This window comes from Lissotriton vulgaris, chromosome 2_1, assembly GCF_964263255.1.
Source record: "Lissotriton vulgaris chromosome 2_1, aLisVul1.2, whole genome shotgun sequence".
NCBI classification, from domain to species: Eukaryota; Metazoa; Chordata; class Amphibia; order Caudata; family Salamandridae; genus Lissotriton; species Lissotriton vulgaris.
In genome coordinates this window covers 942,774,977-942,793,480 of record NC_141687.1, presented here as the reverse complement: position 1 = coordinate 942,793,480, position 18,504 = coordinate 942,774,977, and the positions used below count along the sequence as shown (strand labels likewise).

Sequence of the window (18,504 nt, the reverse complement as noted above, 5' to 3'; positions counted from 1 at the left end):
CTTCCATTTCTTCCTGACACTGCCGCAAAAACATTAATCAGTTCCCTGGTTTTAACATCCCTTGATTACTGCAATGGGCTATTTCTAAATGCCTAAACCAGGATAATAAACAAGCTTCAGTCACTGCAGAATGCAGCAGCACGGCTTCTCTCAGGAACACCTAAATTCTCTCCAATTTCTGACACCCTCAAGAAATACCATTGGCTAACGATCCGCAACCGAATAAAATTTAAATCTTTATGCATAGTTTACAAAGCATTGCATGACCAGGCTCCCCACTTTTTTAAGGAACAGTTGACACCTTATAAACCAACCAGACTGCTCCGATCGACCACGCTGAACCATCTAGTGGTCCCTCGATCCAAGACAGTTTCTTGGGGAGATCGTCGCTTTCTGGTTACGGCATCAAAGCTATGGAATACCTCGCCACTCTGCATCAAGACGTCTCCTTCACTTATGCAGTTCCGTAAACTACTAAAAACCTGGTTATTTGATCAGTAATCTAAGACAGTTTCTATGAGCAATGAGGGAATTAATGGAATCACTTAGTGCCGAGACGCCCACGGGTATTCGCCGCGCTTAATAAATTACAAAAATAAAAAATAAATAAATAAATGATCATCTGCATAGGACGATGCCACTTTGAACTCCAGTTCTAAGTGTAGACTAATCCCATCCACTTAGGGACCCACAAAAAAGATTTGCCAGATTTCCAATCAAAATCCATCTGTCTGCATCTTTGACAATCAAGGATGGATGTCCTACAACAGCCCTACCTTCGACTGTGGCAAAACTGACCGCTCCTACTTGCAAGTTCAGCAGCCTACAACTTTGTCTTTTTGCCTCGCCTAATAATATGGACGTCTTGTCCTTTAAGATCTGCCTGTATTTTAAAATGGTTGCTTCACTTGAGGGTGTTATTCAAGAGACAAACAGATCTGCGTAATAACTGCTATAAATGTAATCTAAATGTTTTCCAAAAATCTCTCGACATACCTTGCTCCAAAACTGAAAGTTTATGAGATTAGAGACATCTGATACAGGTTGGACTGCATAAGCGGGCTCAAAATTAGCCTTTTATGCCTCGACAAAGGTATTCCTTAAACCTTCCAAAGCAAAAAACTGTCCGGTCTATCAACAATCTGGTACCATAATATTATACCAAGATTGTCTTTAAAATCTGCACAGGCTACCAACTGAGAGCAAAATGAAATTCAAGATAAATAACTCTATATGGTTGTTCATCATTTGTATACTGTTTGAACTCCTTGTCAACTAACACAGGGACTAGATCTTGTGTACAATATGACCATAAAGCTGGTTTTTGAAAGAACAAACTTATACAATTTTCTTTCAGATGTTATCACTACCTAAAAGGATTTCCCACTGACCAATTACAGATAGTTTGTACTGCATCCAGCTATGGATAATGGGACATGAGACAATTCTGACATTAAAACACTGAGCCAATCTAGCATACACTGTGACAAACAAATACCAGTTCCAGGTTACCAATCGGATCAACTTATCAATAAATGTAGAAAAAATAAATAAACCTATATCCAGCCATAAACCAGTCAGTTGGGAGTCCACCAGCTCTGACTTCCAATTATTGCTTTAAGTTTCTCTGCCTGTGTAATATGTTCGAAATGTCAGGATCCACTGTGCTTGGAGAGCAAGATGTCCGTATCAGTGACCACACCCACAAGCGTGCCAGCCCCTAGTATCATGGGAAGTGTCATCTGCTTTGCACTCCGTGTTCCAGCGTTATGTGTAGGGGGATAGACGTAATTTGTGGGCTCTAGTTTAGGGAAGTCATTTCTGCTGTGGATTGAATTTTGATATAAGAGAGACCCTGAATTTTCTTTCTGTTTCCCTGAATCCTTTTTGTTGTGCTCATGCATACCATGCTCCAATTACACGTAGACACTCCTAGGGGCAATATTGTGTTATTAAAGTTATAGTGCAGTCCCTCTGCCAAAGGCCTTCAAGAGCCAAGGACCCGTACTTTCCCATTTCTCTGTATGGATAGATTTCACCAGCAATGACTGGGACGCCACAGACCTGCCCTCATGGCCGGATCCAGTGGCACTAACTGCTCCCAACACAAACAAGAGGGTAGAATATTCTTCATTTATGAAAAAGAAAAATGAAAGAAACTGCCCTTTTTACAGCCTGACCTTGTGATTCATCTCTTTATACATTTGATTTGTTTCAAACAACTTTCTCAGAAATGCCCCCTTGTTACGCCCAGTTCCCGAATCCCCTCCCTATTTCTTGCACACCCTTAATCTGTCCTTCCTGCTGTCGATGCATGTAACACCTGTCAAATAAATAAACATATATGGCAAATATATTTTCTATGCTATTGTTTTTATGAGCAGGGGAAACTGATGTGAGGTGTCTGCAAGCCTTGGAACAGACATAATGGGATTCTTTTACCAGAGTCTTCAGTTAGCAGTGGTAGGAGATCATCAGAGGTCTCAAGTAATCTCATGTCATGTGTTAGTAGGTCTTCGAGGCCTGATTTTCCTTCTTCTCCATTTGGTACTTGAAGGTTTGCTTCTCCTAATATGAGTGTGTGTAAATGAGGAAGAGAATAAAAATGAAAAGATGGGGCCCATTGGCGCTGCCCGTACCCTACATGGGATCTCAGAACTGTTTCCTATAACCTGGCAGAGAACTTGCTGTGACTGTGTTTGTAAAGTTTCAGGCTCTTACGCCATGCTTCTAGTCCTTTAAATGGCGGGCCCACTGGAACTGGCCAGTCCACTTCTGTACAAGTCCACAGATTGGTGCCATGTTGCTGACAGAAATCTGCTCACAACTTTGATGTTTTTCACTGAGTGAACCTAGGTCACATGTGACCGCTTCAAGCGCTAAGGCACCAGGGTTGAAGTGCCTTTTCGCGATGCTAGATCACACATTGTAACAAGCACTTGAGAGAAGATAAGCTGTCCATCAATAAATAATCTATCCATAGTCCGTATACTGTTGGTACTGGCATGGGAGTGTGGGCTTTGCCAATTTGAAGCTAGCACTAGGAGATACAATTATTGGTGCTTTTTCCTGGACGGAGTGACTAGTTTGTATTTTCTTCACAGGAAACGGAAGACGACGGTTGGTGGGAAGGAGAGTTAAATGGCAAAACTGGTCTTTTCCCTGACAACTTTGTGATGCTTCTGTCCCCCGTGGTTAACTTGGTAAGCTCCACTCATAGGAAAGTGTGTGCAGTGATCTTGCCCAACTGCTCCAAAATGGGGCCACCTTTTGCTGGGTCGAAATGTCCCTCCCCTTCCTATCACTACCCAGCAGATCATGCATGACGAGTTTAAGGAAAGGGGTCTGGTCTACTGAATAAAATCACTAAGATTTTAACCAGGAGTACTAATCTTTACATGCGAGTAAATTGTGTGATCTTGAAAAAATCCCTTGGTGTCCCTGTGCCTCAGTTTTCTTTTCCGCCACCATCTTAAGTCCTTAGGAGCAGGCCAAGTCCCTGTCTTATGCTCTGTCTCAAAAATAGGATCCTTGATGCCAATAGTTTGGAACTTGCCTACTAGGTTAACAATTGATAACACTTTAATATAATGTTCTCCCAAAATAAGCCTACTGTTCTCAAATGAGAACAGTCCAGTGTGTCTAGTGGCAGCTACCGAGATCCATATGTAACTAGCCCACGGTAAGCTTGAATTCTGGTTTCACCGGATCTACTTTTCACCAGTCAAATGTTGTTAAGTTGAGGACCATAACCATACAATTATTTAAGCAGCAAGACTCAATTCATTACACTCTACTCCTAAATCTTTGATCAGAATCTGTATTTAACATAATCTGTATGCCTGGCCGCTACCTATGCCAGCAGTCCATGTAAATGGAAATTAGAAGAATGCACTGCTTGCTACTTCCCGTGAAAATGCAGCAGTCGTGAGGAAATAGCCTCTTACATATCCGGGATAAAGAGATTTACAGTGGGACAGATGCCTCTGAAACAGCTGTAGGACTTGGACAAGACCTGATCTGTTTCTGGCACGTCAAGCGACTGACCGGGTGGAATCTTGACTGTCTTTTAGGTGCACCACACAGTCAGTTACAGTTTCTATTTCCAGTCAAGCCAACCTAACTTTAAGTGTCCACTTCCTAGAAACCATGACAGAAACATAATGCCCCACCCCTGTCTCTCTGGCATGAACCTTTCAGTTAAATAACAACAACACACACGGCTGCATGGCATCGCACAAGCAGCACGTTTCTATAGTTGTGACAGATGTTACATGTCAAGATGTTGTCTTCTTTATTAGAATGTTGTCTGTTTTTCTGTTTTTGCAGCAATCAGATAAGCCTCCAGTTCGAAAATCAACTGTGAAAGTGGCAGGTAAGGGACAGTTCAAATACCATAGTACATGAACTTCTATGTATCGAAAATCTAATGATTGTTTGGAAATTGACCAAAACTTGATGAACATCTTAAGGCCTTTAGAAATGGCCAAGTGATTTAGTGCAACCATACTGTTCCCCGACTTTACTCACTTGTTCAAATGACTGTTTTTTCTCTTAAAATACAATCCACCTTGAAGTTATATTTCGTTATTTCATTTGGTTCCATGGTAGTGTATTTAAAAAGAGAAGCCAGTCTCTTTTGAATTTCCCCTTGGCATCCAATTCAGAGATTAAGACCTAATACCATTTGCCACCTTGATGATGAAAGAGCTTTGCTCCATAGTTTAGATCATGGCACAGGTAGAAATAAGTGGGGGCAATAATTAGTATACGCAACAGTCGTGTCACAGACACGTGTTTCACGAGGCGATGTCACAACCATTTCTTACACCTACCTTTTAGGGGAATGAGTTCTTCTTTAGGAAGACCGTCTAATATGATATGTCTTCATCTTTGGGTCATTCTGCCTGGCCACCTCTTTAGGGGCGTGTTTATACAGCCAAGGCCCTGTTTTTTCCCTGATGTCTCTTCTTTATGAGGTCCCAAAATGGACACCAAGCACACTTCTAATAAAGCTTAGTGGGTTAAGCGCTCACTGCTGAGATCTGTGTGTGATCTTCAGGTCATTTGTTCAGGCCTCCGCATGGTCAAGACATACTTTGGGACTGGGGTTAAACATCATCCGGTAAGTTCACTTTGAATGTATATGTGATTGCACAAGGTTACACTGTTGGTGGGCTCGCAATCATTCCCTCCTCCCTTGACCTGTGACAAACAGGGATGCTTTGTGTGCGGTCTCCGGCCGTGCCATGGTGTATGCATTGCAGAAAGAGCCAGACCAACATGGTCTTTCAAGAAAGTTGTTCTGTGAGAAGTCTTCCCCAGTACTGGTTGACGCAAACTCCAGGTCATGCTACACAACACTCTGTAGATCAACAATTGAAAGAGCCGCCTGATAAAAGCAGTATATTCTCGTGTATAACAAACCTATTCAAATGTATTCCGTGTGATCATTGCTTGTCTGCTTCTACGTTTTCAAATGTATGGCTACGTTGACCTTAGTTTATGTCTGTGGCTGGGAGAGGCCCTGCCTTATCTCAAAAGTTGGGTTACTTATTAAATGAGGAAGAAGATAGAGGCCACAACCCCTCCACATACCTGAGTCAGGTGTGTGTTTTTAGGCCACTTTGAGGTTTACCGGCTGGCTAGGGCTGGGAAACGGATGTTGGTGAGATAAGGCTAAAGTGCCTCTTTTAAATAGTACATTGTTCTTCAGTCTGGTGTTCATCGGTATTTAAATTATGACTTTCAATTTGTGCATTGTTGCTCAGTCTGGTGTTTGAGTGGCTCTAAATTTATTGTATGTCTTTTCAAGGAAACCATAAATGAATTCTCCTTTATCTGGTGTGGATTTATCGTCAGTTCCTGGACCTGTAAGTTTGTGAGGGTTCTTCCGGAAGAGCCTGGCACTGGTTAGGCAAGGTTTGGTGGCTTAGTGGACTAACGAGTCCACTGTAGAAGCCTGTGTTCGACCTCATGGTCACAGGTTCAAATCCTAGCGAGTCCACTCAGCCTTTCATCCTTCTGAGGTCGATAAAATGAGTACCATTAAGTTGAGTTACAATAAACATCTGTTATTTAGTGCCAAGATACCCTTGAGTGAACGTGCACTGTACAAATGCACGTAATGTTATGTCTCAATTTAGGAGGATGCTATAAGTTACTGTCCAAAATATTATGTTTACACACGCTTTATTTATCACCTTCAGCGCTCCGCGAATTTTCGCACTGTGCTGAAGGTTCTAAATAACGGGCGTGGCCGTGACGGAACGGTTCCGACATAAGCACAGCCCAACCGGCGCTCGTGACGGAACCGTTCCGTCACAAGCATCGAAGGGGTTAAAACAAGTTTATCTCCAACTCCAAAGCCATACAATGTCATCTACAGAGGAAAAAGGACTTACTCATAAGCTAGAAAATAAAATAAAATAGAACTATTGCAACAGGACCAAAACAACCTCAAGTTTGACAATCCCTATGCACAATTTCCTCAGCTCTGAAAGCCAGCTGTTCAGCACAGTCTCCCTCAGTCCTTGGAACACATGAACCCCTTTAAGCCCTAGTAACTATCATCCATCTTTCATTTAGTAAGCTAGTTAAACTCCCTTCTTTTCGTGGGCCTTCAGTCCTATGGACTAGGTGTAAAGCAGAACCTTTGAGGCACAGGTCTTCAACTTCTAAGACTACAAACCAGGTTTAGTGAGCTACTACCTCTTCTTTATCCAGTGCCCTGCACTCCTCATCTACTTCTATTCTTCTTCACACTTTGTACCATCAATCAAGCCCGCACCTTCCCAGACCATCTATCTTATTCCTTTATTACTGTATTCCGTTCAACCTCCAACTACACTTGAGAGCATCACCAACTCCACTTGAATTGCCTGCGGCATTCATACTCACCTACCGCGTGCTACTGTGAAGTATGACAGTACTACCTACCTGGCACACCGCACAGTATAAACATTTCTTTAAAAAAGTAAATTATGTGAATCAACCTGTCACTGCCAGTACAGTGCTCATCTTTGTCCTTGGTGCATCTTTACAATGAACCATGTGTGCACCCAGAAGATGATGAGTTTTATGTGTGTGAATTAATGGAAAAAGGAAAACTGAGAAACAATATTGGAAGAAACCAAATCATGGAAAAACAATTTTAAGAAAAGGCAATTTTAAGGAAATACAAATAAATGGAAAATTAAAGGAAACATTTTAAAGAAAATATAATTTTAAGGAAAAGTCCAAAATTGCATTAAACTTGGGTGGAGTTTAGGATGAATGCGGGTTTTAGGGTTTAGGAATGGCTAATGTTTAGGAGAGGTCAGGTTTTTTTAGGTGTCAAGAATGGGTGGAGTTCAGGGTATCAGGGGGGTGGAGTTTAGGGTGTTGAGGGGATTTTAGGGTTCACAGATGAGTGGAGTTTAGGGTAGTGAGGTGTCTTTAGCGCTTAGGGATAGGTGGGGTTTAGGGGTGTTGGGACTTTTTAGGGTTCATGGATGGGTAAAGTTTAGGACTGGCGAGGGTTTTTATGGTTCAGTTACACATAGAGGTTAGGGATCATGAAGAGCTTTTAGGGTAGGTTTGGGTGGAGTTCAGGGTGGTGAGGGGTTTCAAGGATTCAGGGATCTGTGGAGTTTGGTTGCAGAAAGGGGTTTTTAGGGTTCAAGGATGGGTAGAGTTAGAGGTAGTGAGGGGTTTTTGGAGTTATGTATGGGTGGTGTTTAAGGGCGGTGAGGGCTTCTTTTTAGGATTTAGGGATTAGTGGAGCTTGGGTGTGGGAAGGGCTTTTAAGCAGTCTGAGATGGTTGGGGATTAGACCTATAAAGGCGGCTTTAGGGTTCAGGAATGGGTGGAGTTTAGAGGTAGTGAGAGGTTTTAGGATTCAGGGATGGGTGGATTGTAGTAATAGAAAGGGCTTTCAAGGTACCGGAATGAGTGCAACCATGGTATTTACACATTAAAAAATAGGCATGCAAAAGAAAGTTTCAAGCTAAAAGACACTCTATGAATTGGTTTCTATGAAATGGCGAATGCCATTTCTTTGGGAAATGCACATTAAACAGTTTAGGTGACATGGTTTCTCAGTAGTGGTATTCTATGAAATAGTCTTCTTTATGAAATCACATTCAACTGATGAGTTGGCTACTGTCAGTTTTTTGTTTCACTTCTCACTATTTCTTTTTTTTTTTTTTTTTCCAAAACCTTTATTGCACTTTGCATAGTACACAGCGGAATGCCTACAACCCTGTGGGCCGGCCGCTATCAGTGGATCGGTGTATACATTAGCTTCCAGCACGAAGAGTATCAATACAGTAGGAGCGCTAAAGTCGCGACTGATCGTGCCGAAAGAGTTACAAGTGCCAGTTGAGCAATTATTCAATGCATGAATTGAGGTTTTGATGTAGATTTTTTTGTTTTTTTTTTTTACCTTTTTTCCCTTTTGTCCTTTAAATAACAACAACCCGTAACATTTAACAGTTAGGAATGACATTGCGGTCGGACACTAATCAATGCATGTCAATTCTCTCGAGTCTCTTGGAAGTATGGGAACTTGACAGCCCATCACAGTGCGCCTAAACCTTTACCCACCCCACCCACTCCTGCCCCCTTTGGCCCATCCGCCTAAGCTCTAAGAAGAAGCCTATTGCTGCAACCCTGGTCTCCACCCCGTTGCCCCCTCCCGCCCGAGTTCAGCCCTCCTCACCCTCCTCATCAGATTCGTCCTGATCATCTTCTCTCAGGGGTTCGCAGATGTCCCCCCTGTATTCATTCCACTTCAGCCATATCTTATTCCATTTCCCGGGGCATGCTCGGTTGATGTATACTGCTCTCTCTGTTAACATTACCCGGTCCATGTTTAGGCACCACTGGGACTTGGTTGGCAGTTCTGCTGCCCCCCAGCGCTGAGCTATGTCGCGTTTTGCTACCATTAGCCCTGCCGTGACCCATAGTTGCTCGTATCGGTTCAAGTCAGTAGGTTCCCATATATTTAGCAAGCACCTCCTCGGGTCTGGTAATATGGAGTGGTCTAGTGCCTGTGAAAGTGTGCGGAGCACTTGTTTCCAGTACTCCTGGATCTTGGGGCAGTCCCATACGGTATGTAAGAACGTACCTTCCTCCCCACATCCCCGCAGACAGTAGGGATGGGGCGCCCTGTGTATGCGATGTAGCATTTTCCTTGTATAGTAGACCCTGTGCAGTATCTTAAATTGCACCAACCGCATGCGTGCCGAAATGCCTATCTCCTTTGGGGACCCAAGTGCCTCGTTCCATTCATGTTCATCCATATCGCCGATCTCCCCTTCCCATTTCTCTTTCAGGTGTGCTGTGGGTTCAGGACTGTTATTGAGCAGTTTGCGGTAAGTGAGGGAGGTCGCCCGTTCCAACATGTAGTCGGTGAGTAGGCGATCCTCCAAAGGTGTAGAATCTGGGAGCTGTGTGCCTGCTGGAATGGCTGCATGCAGTGCGTGCCGGACTTGAATGTATCTGTACAGTTCCCTGTCACTGAGCTCATAGTGTTCCTGCAATCGGGCAAAGGGGACCACTTCATTTCCCTCCCATAGGTCGCCCACTACAGAGATGCCTATAGTGTCCCATTGTGCGAACCCCTTGGTGTTCCTCAGGTTGCCCAGCATGCGAGAGTCCCAAAGCGGAGTCATCCTAGTAATTCTCCCTTTCCAGCCCAGTGCTGCCGTAGCTGCGTGCCATACCTGCACCGTTATCTTTGTGGGGCCCATCAGAGTGCGCATTTTGCGGCGATCATATAGCGGACCCAACAGACTATCAGCTCCCAGCTGCACCCTGTCCGAATGAAACGCCGGTTCATCGTGAGGTGCGTGCAACCATTGATTAATGGGCTTCAGTTGTGCAGCCCAGTAGTACAGTTTTAAATCCGGTAGCGCAATGCCCCCGCTATACCAGTCTCTGTGTAACTTGGATTGTGCCACTCGCGCCGGGAGGTTGCCCCAGAGTAGGTTGGATACCAGAGCCGCCACTTTCTGGAAATACTTGGGTGGTATAGGATAGGGTGAATTGTCAAGGACGTACAAGAAGCGTGGTAACGCCATCATCTTGTAGAGTGCTGCCCTGCCGAGGAGTGTTAATGGCAGGCTGGACCAAAACTCCACATCCCGCTTGAGTCTATCCAGGGGGGGCTTCAGGTTCCTGTCCGCGAACTCATTCGGGTCCCTCGTGACGTGTATGCCTAGATATTTAAAAGATGACCCCGCCAGTCGCAACGGGCAACTATCGTCGAGAGCTGGAGCCGGACCTCGTAACACGTAAATCTCTGACTTGGACCAATTTAGCGTGTAGCCGGAGATCTTGCCGTACGTGTCACAAATGCGTAACAAGGCCGGTATTCCCACCTCGGGGTCCGTTAGATACAGCAGCATGTCGTCTGCGTATAGGGACAGACGGTCTTCCCAACCCCCGGACCCCGGTATTCCCTTGAGGATGGGAGAGGCTCGTATGAGAGTCGCCAGGGGTTCCAGTGAGATGGCAAACAACAGGGGTGACAGAGGGCATCCCTGTCTCGTGCCCCGCCCCAGCTGGAAGGTGCGGGAAATGTGGCCGTTCGCTACCACATGAGCCACAGGGGCCTTATATAGCAGCTTGATCCACGCTAAAAAACGAGGCCCGAACCCCATACGTGTCAGTGTTTCGAAGAGGTACTCCCACTCCACCAAGTCAAATGCCATTTTGGCATCAAGTGCCAGGATTACTGCCGGTGTGGTAATGGTGTCGGCTCTGGCCAGCACACCGTGCAACCGCCTCAAGTTCATCGCTGTGTTCCTGTGTGGCATAAACCCAGACTGATCCGGGTGTATAATCGAGGACAGATGGGGTAGGATTCTTTGTGCCAGTAGCTTGGCCAAGATTTTCACTTCCGCGTTCAATAAGGAAATGGGACGATAGGAGGAGCATTCCTCCGGGGGCTTACCCGGCTTGGGGATCGGTATTATAGTAGCCGTACGTTGGTCCGGTGGGAGGGATCCCCCCTGTAAACAGTCCTCGAACATCTCCAACAGATGCTTACTGAGGGTGTCCGGCATCATTTGATACCATTCCATGGGTATCCCGTTTGGTCCCAGCGCCTTGCCTGGGTTTAGTGCTTTAATGGCCAGCTGGATTTCATCGGCTGTGATGTCTGCCTCCAGTTCGCATGACGCCTCCGGTGAGAGGGTTCGGACTTCGATCGGTGCCAAGAGCGCCTTGGCACACTCAGGTGTGATTTCACGGTCCGGGGTGTACACTTTTTCAAAATGGGTCGCAAGCAATTCCGTTATCCGCCTCGGATCAGTGTGCGTCCCTCCCTGTCCGTCTTTTAGACATTGGATCCCCCTGGAACTGCCCTCACGTCTATCGAGCCAAGCCAGCATCTTCCCCGCCTTGTCCCCCACTTCATAAATCCTGTTCTGGGTGTCAGTTATGTGTCCCTTGACTACCAGTCGTAGGTGATCCTTGTACAGCTGTTGCTGGAGAGTGAGTGCGTGCATGTTAGCGGAGGAAGGGTGAGACTCATGTGCTGTGGTTCGTTCCCTCAATGTAATCTCCAGGTCGGCCAGTTCCTGAGACTGTTGTTTCTTATGACCGGTTATGGTGTTGATGGCCTGGCCCCGCAGAACTGTTTTATAGGCCTCCCAGAGCGTTACCGGGGAGCGCACTGAACGGGTATTTTCAAGAAAGTAGTGCTTCGTGGTGCGTTTGAGTTCTTTGCTAACCTGTGGAACTTTAAGATATGATGCGTGCATGGGGAAAATGCGCTTGCGTGCTCTCGTCTGTAGGGAAAGCGTTAGTGCTAGTGGTGAGTGGTCAGAAATACCGCGAGGGTGAATCACCAGGGTTTCCACATGACTAAGGGCCTCCCCCAGCGACAGGAAGTAATCGATGCGGGACAGGCTGCCATGCACCGTGGAGTGGAATGTGTACTGCTTCGTGCTCGGGTGTAAATGCCTCCAGATGTCAGACATGCCCATGGCCGTGGTAAATCGCCGAAAGTATGTTTCCCCCCCTGTCTGGTTGGGGGAAGGGTGTTTATCTAGTTGTGGGTCTAGGACCGCGTTGAAATCCCCCCCTAGAATGACTTCTCCCTCAGGGAGAGTTAAAAGGAAGTCTCCTAGTCTTGGGAGGTGGACCGAGTGTAGAGCCGGCGGAATATACACTGATACCAAATTAAAGAGTTTCCCTTCCCATTGTCCCTGCACGGCCGCAAAGCAGCCCTGATCATCTGTTTTAACTGCTAGGGGCATAAAACGTGAGTTCTTCTGTATTAGAATGCCGGACCCCCTGGAGCCGGACGTGAAAGCAGAGTGGGCCCACATCTTGTAGCCTCGTCTATCTAAGGCCTTCGTAGCTCCCCCCATCAGGTGTGTCTCTTGTAGCAGGGCCACAGCAGGTCGCAGGCGCCTAATCGCAGTCAATACCAATCCCCGCTTAACCTTATCCCCCAAGCCCCTCACATTCCAGGAAACCAGGGTCAAAGGCGGGCATTGTGTATCAGAGGGAGTCACCCCCTCTGCAGTTTCGGGATAGCTAGCCATTTAGGGGTGATAGGCACATGATGTATTGCCCCGGAGATGCGGCCGTTCCATCTGCTGCGTCGTCTTGCAGCCAAGTGTGTAGATGCATCATGGGGGCATAAAGTCACTGTCCGTTCCCAATAGTGTGTTCTGATTCCTGTAAGTACCGAAACACTGCCCTCGACCCTTTGTGTACATTCCCAACAAAAACATTCCAAAACAAACCCCCCTCCCTGCCTCCCTGCTTAACGGACCTTTAACTGCCCGCCTCCCCAACTGAGCAGAGTGCTTTACCCATCCCCAAACCAGAGTACTTGCGTGTAGGGGGGGAGAGCGTCTCCCCAGGCAGGCGGCCTCCCTGAAGGCTTTCGGGGCGGCCATGCCAGCATCTACGTGTAGCAACGAAAGAGATAAGTCAGTTCAGCGGTCAGCGGCTTCTTAGTGCGCAGAGTCCGTGGTCGGAGTCATTCTTCCTCGCCGCCCCCTTCAAATCCATGGGAGGGCGAGGGTTCCGTTCCCTCCACTCGACCTGATGCTTGTGAGCCAGTCCTGCTGCCCTCCCCGCGGTCTCGATCCGGTCTGTGTGATTTGCGCTGTCTTCCAACGGTGTGCCAACCCTCCAGCCAGTCGCGGGCTGCATCAGGGGAGTCGAAGATCCATACCTTTTTGTCCGCCACCACCCTCAGCTTAGCCGGGAAGATCATTGAATACGGGAGTTCTTTGTCTCTCAGGGTCTTTTTTACCTCCAGGAACGTTCTCCGTCTCCTGGCCACCTCCGCTGTATAGTCCGGGAAGAAAGCAATCCTGGAGTTCTGGATCTGGATGGCCGGTGCCACCCTCGCGGCCTGCAGAATGGCATCCCGATCCCGGAAATTAAACAATCTGGCCAGTATCGGTCGTGGCGTGGCCCCCGACTTGGGTTTTCCTCCCGGAACGCGGTGCGCCCTTTCGACGGAGAAGAAGTTAGAGAGTCCCTTTGGCTTGAGCCGTGTTTTGACCAGGTCCTCCACATATAGGTCCAACGCCCCCGTGTCTTCCGATTCCGGCACACCTAAAATTCGGACCTTATTGCGCCGGGAACGCCCTTCCTGGTCATCCAGCTTGTCCCTTAGCAGTCTGTTATCGGCTTGCAGACGTTCTACTGCTGTTTGCAGTTCGGATACATCCTCAACCAGCGATTTAGTGACCACCTCGACCTGCTTGACCCGCTCGTTCATCTTTTGAAGATCCGCTCTAATCAGGGTGACCTCCGTCGCCGTGGCACCCACCGTCGTTTGTACTTGGGCCAGAGCAGCCAGGACATCATCTAGCGTGGCCTTTCTCGCCCCCTCCGCACTTCTCACTATTTCTAGTGAACATAAAAGTCTTGAGGGGTCACGGCACAAGTGACTAACCTACCTTGGTATACTTTCCGAACATGTGTAGGGCTGGCTTGTCTTGGCATTGTTCTTTTTCTGACTCTTCCTCCATTCTCCACCAGGCAAAAGCGGGCTTTGCAGTGCACAATCAGCACTTGCTTCCAGTCATCCTGGCTCCCGTTTTTTTCTTACCACTTCTGGTTTGGTCCTTTTCCCACCTTGCTGGTGCAAGCTGGTGGTGGGATTACAGCAGGTCTGTGACAAATGGCCTTAGAGGAGGAGGGCCCTCGCCCTGTCTGGAGGAACCGCTAAGCTTCCCCATCCAGTTGTGAATCAAACAGGTAGACCGACAATGCATTGGGGCGCCATGGCACATTAAACTGTGGTTGTAAAGCCAGAAGGCGAAATCTGGAACTTAGAGAAGGCCTTAAAGGATGACTAGAAGAAGAGGGTTCTGTATCTTCTTTGGAGACTTGTGAAGAGGTCCATATCCCAAAGGCTTGCCCACTCCCACCTTCCCAAACCCACTACCCCAAAGTAAAGCTAGGCACTTCAGAGTGTAGTGCAGTTTAATTAAGCCCACTAGTGCCACAGTCTGTGACATTCACTAGGGTTGCTCCAGGACCAATAATAACCCTTCTAAAGGTTGTGCAGTTAGCTAGTTTATGATTTGAAGCCCTGCCAGACCTGCCTCAGAATTGAGGATGAGTGCAGATAGAGGCAATGGCAGTGAAAAGGAGCTGCAGAACTCTAACCTCCTTGAAACCTTTTGGACTCCCTCAGCCCCCAAGAATCTAGCTGATACCCCTGAAACTCTGAGTGAGGAGAAGTTGACTGAAATGTTGCTTATCAATCACAGCGTGCCCAGCAAGCCGGAGATGATAGTAACAACCTGGCCGAAGAGCCACTACTGCTGCCCTTGGCTGAAGTCCTTCCTTATTGGGAGTTGGCTGTGCACAGCAGGGTGGGTGACGGATCTGGCCTTGACACCATCGCATTCTGCAATATCAGTACGAAACTGCAGCGGCTCAGCGACACCTACTGAAAAAGTAAACATTAGATTTGCTGGTGTCAATGTTGCCAGAGTGTCATGGGCCTTACTGCAGAGAAGGAACTGGGTCCCTGGCCGCTGATTAAACTGTGAAATACAGCAACGATCCGGGTTCAATGGGCCCCGTCCGGCCTCTGGGCCCAGGTGCTACAGCACGTAATGCACCAATGAAAGTTACGCCCCTGTATACGGCCTTATTGTTTTTGTTATTGCTAACGTGATAAGTAATCTGACCTACAACATTGTGTATGTCATTTGTAAATACATCTTTCACATCAAGGGTGAGGTCCTCAGGGCGTTTAGTACTGCGGATGGTGCGTCCCAGTGGTTTTACTCAGGGAAACAGTTCTAATAGCAAGAGTCCTCCTCAGCATGGTGATGCAATACTGCACAACCTCATCCTTGGTATACTGGTTTTGGTTAGGCGCATTCTTTAAAAAAAAAATGCCAAATTATAAACCATACACTTAGATGCGGAGTGTATTGTGGTTGTGGAGGTTTTTGATTCCTCGCCCCTGTACCACAAATACATGGGGAACAGCGTTTACAACGCAATTTTTACCACGCAGTACCTTTACCACGCAACTTTTACAACGCAAGTCGTTACGACTTGCGCTGGGGGGCGCTGTAGGATAGGGAATAGTTTAATTTACTACCCAAAATCTTCCCTACTATCCACGGGGACTGGAGTTGGAATAGTAAATTAAACTATTCACTATCCAGCACCCCCCAACCCAAGTCGTTGTAACGACTTGCGTTGTAAAACCTGCGTGGTAAAGGCATGCGTTGTAAAAGCATGAGTAGTAACGACATACGTCCCAAATACATTGATGATGGGTTGATGAGGGGAGAGGTAGATCACACGTGGTTTGGGGTATATGGTATCTCAATGGGGGCTTTTTCATCATTACCAAGTTCAAAACCGCTCACCTTATTAAAATCTGTCCATAAATATGTAGGTGAAATTCACAGTAGAGCATTCAATGAAACATGTTATGGATCACTGTGACACACATGAACTTAACTTCACAAGTTCATGTGCAGTGACAGCCTGCCTAGAATATGGGTTCCCCATGCCCGCGTTTGGGGGAACAGAGCTTCGCCCCCTGCCCCATTACTCTCTTGGGCCCCAATGCCACTGCACCTGCTACATTATTAGTGAATTTGTGAGCATGCATTTGTTTATGCTTTTACTTGTATGTGTGCACACACAAGCACGCAGTGGTAGCCAGTGTAATCTGGGGGCAGGGATTCTGAAGAGTTTCTTGCCATTAAACTATGTTAGTTACTACCTCAGTGCAATGGAAGAGTGTACAGCAGAGATGTGTACAGCAGAGATGCGCACTGGAGGCCTAGGGGTGCCAGAAGTGTGCCTGTCATGTATTCAGGATAGCAACATAAGCTACTTTAATAAACACTGAGGGGCATATTATCAAGACAGGCGATAAAATTATCGCCGCTTTAGCGGCAGAAAACTGCCGCTAAAACAGCGATAATAGGCTTGATAAAATGCTCTATGGTATTCCAATTGAAATTCAGGTTAGATGTCCTTCACATCTAACATGGACTTCAATTGGAATTCCATAGAGCATATTATCAAGCCCATTATCGCCGTTTTAGCAGCAGTTTTCTGCTGCTAAAGCGGCTATAATTTTATCGCCTGTCTTGATAATATGCACCCTAGTCCTTCACCCTTCTGCAGGGTAGCTTCCGTTAGGTGCCTGTGTCATAAGTGTGACTCATTCCGCTCCTCGGGCAGCAGATGTGGGTGACAGAAAAGAGGTGCAGGCGGAGAACCTCGTCCCGTACAAAGAGGACGACCGACTCGTTTGCTGCAGGCAGGGTCTCTGCAAAGTGCGCCACCTTCTATCTTTTCCCCTCACAGGTCTCGTGCTTTGGTTTCCTGCCTAGCGGAAGGCAGGTCACGTGACCGTGGGCTGTGTGGCATCTCTTAGAGACACTGCTGCTTAATGTCACCCTGGGCCCTCCGACCAGTCTGTTTGCAGTCAGATAGAACTTGCCTGACTTGCATTCTTTACAGTGAGATATCGTTGCTGACCAAAGGACTTCCCCGCATGCTTCCATTTTGTTTCGACATCTGCTTGGCGTTCCCTGGACAACATGCGCAGTTACGCTCACTGGAGTGGGCCGCCATCAAGAGGTAACTTTCATTCCCGCCCCCCCCCCCCCCCCCTTACTCTCACTTGTTTCTTACTCCGGGTAAGGCGTGTGCACTGGGCTTTTTAAAAATAACCAACAGGAACGACCTAGACTGCTAGAAGAAATTGGTAGATTTGACGACTCGACATTCCTTCTGAAATGCGGGGATGTAGTCGAGTTAGAAACACAAAACATGTAACTGTGCCTTAGGGACCTTTTACGAGGTAGCAGCCTCTCTGAAAAATTCCTAATTTTGTTAATTGTTCTCTCAACCTTTGCTGTCGTTAAAGGAATGTTTGTTTAACCCTCCTGGCCATCCAAACGGTTTGGCTCATCTGTTGTTGGATTGCCATAATTATTATATTTTTAGCAAAGCATTTTAGTTCCCCTATAATACTTTAGTGAAAGAGCTTTTGTTCGCATTGATATTTTGCCTCACTTCAATAGAAAACCGTCCTAAAAATATAAAAGAAATTACCATGACCTGCACGACCTTTCCTTTCTATTCTCCTTGTGTAAATTCACACTCTACACAAGGACCTTGAAGAACAATTCTGATTCTAAAAAAAAAGCCTAAAAATAAATTTCACTCCACCCTCATTCCTAAAATAAAGGAAAAAATACAGTGTTGTGTGAAGAAGGAAAAACTCGCTCTAGAAGGACCTGTGCTTTGCACCTACCTCACTCTCCTCTGAATGGCGGGAATTGCACCTCAGTGCAATTAATAATTAGTTAGCAAACAAGAATGTCTGTGGATCTTCTTCAGTGTATTCGTAAAGAGGGGTTTGGCTTCGCTCAAACGACTATTTCTCTCTCGCCTTATGCTATTACCAGTTTGGTGTATCATTCCACCTCCTATGGAATGGTTGCATTGCAATGCTTGAGTGACAATTTTACCTACTTGAGAGTCGCATTTAGTGGTTGCATGCCCTTAAAAATCCCACGTCAATAAAGCAGCCCTAAAGCTTAAACAAATCTTGGGGGCAATACTTAGAGAATATTGTGCCTCCTATACTAACACCATTTCACCTGCGCTCTGTTGGCCCTTTATGAGGCAGAGTTGTGGGGATTTACCAACATTGAGGTACTAATCAGAGCAGAAAATAAATTCCTGCAAAACTTTGTATTTCTCCCACTGAGTACCCCTTTGTACCCGCTTCGTATGGATCTGGGAGCGGGAGGGCTTGCAGGCAAAGCCAGGCTCCATCCTCTTTTTTACAGGAGGCATTTATGGACTACTCCAGAACGCGACCACTATTCTACTGCCCATCCGGATGTAATAAAAGCTGATCAATTCTCTTTAAGGTCCCTTGGCTTTTGAATATTAAGGAGTCACTTTACTCTTGGGCTGTCTGAACTATGGGAGTCTCCCGCTGTCACCTGTTTCCAGTCTAAGACCTCACTGAAGAAGTGTTAT

The 18,504-nt window shown here is 46.6% G+C and overlaps 1 protein-coding gene across 3 annotated transcripts in view; it reads left to right on the top strand.

The window, feature by feature from the left end:
• The window catches only part of MNMIP1 (manchette microtubule inner protein 1), a 211,602-nt gene that overhangs the window by 126,569 nt on the left and 66,529 nt on the right, over positions 1 to 18,504 (top strand). For all 3 annotated transcript variants that reach the window (XM_086956470.1, XM_086956468.1, XM_086956469.1), the window contains 2 exons: positions 3,105 to 3,203; positions 4,330 to 4,375. In XM_086956470.1, the coding sequence (XP_086812596.1) occupies positions 3,105 to 3,203; positions 4,330 to 4,375 (145 nt within the window). The remainder of the gene's footprint in view (positions 1 to 3,104; positions 3,204 to 4,329; positions 4,376 to 18,504) is intronic.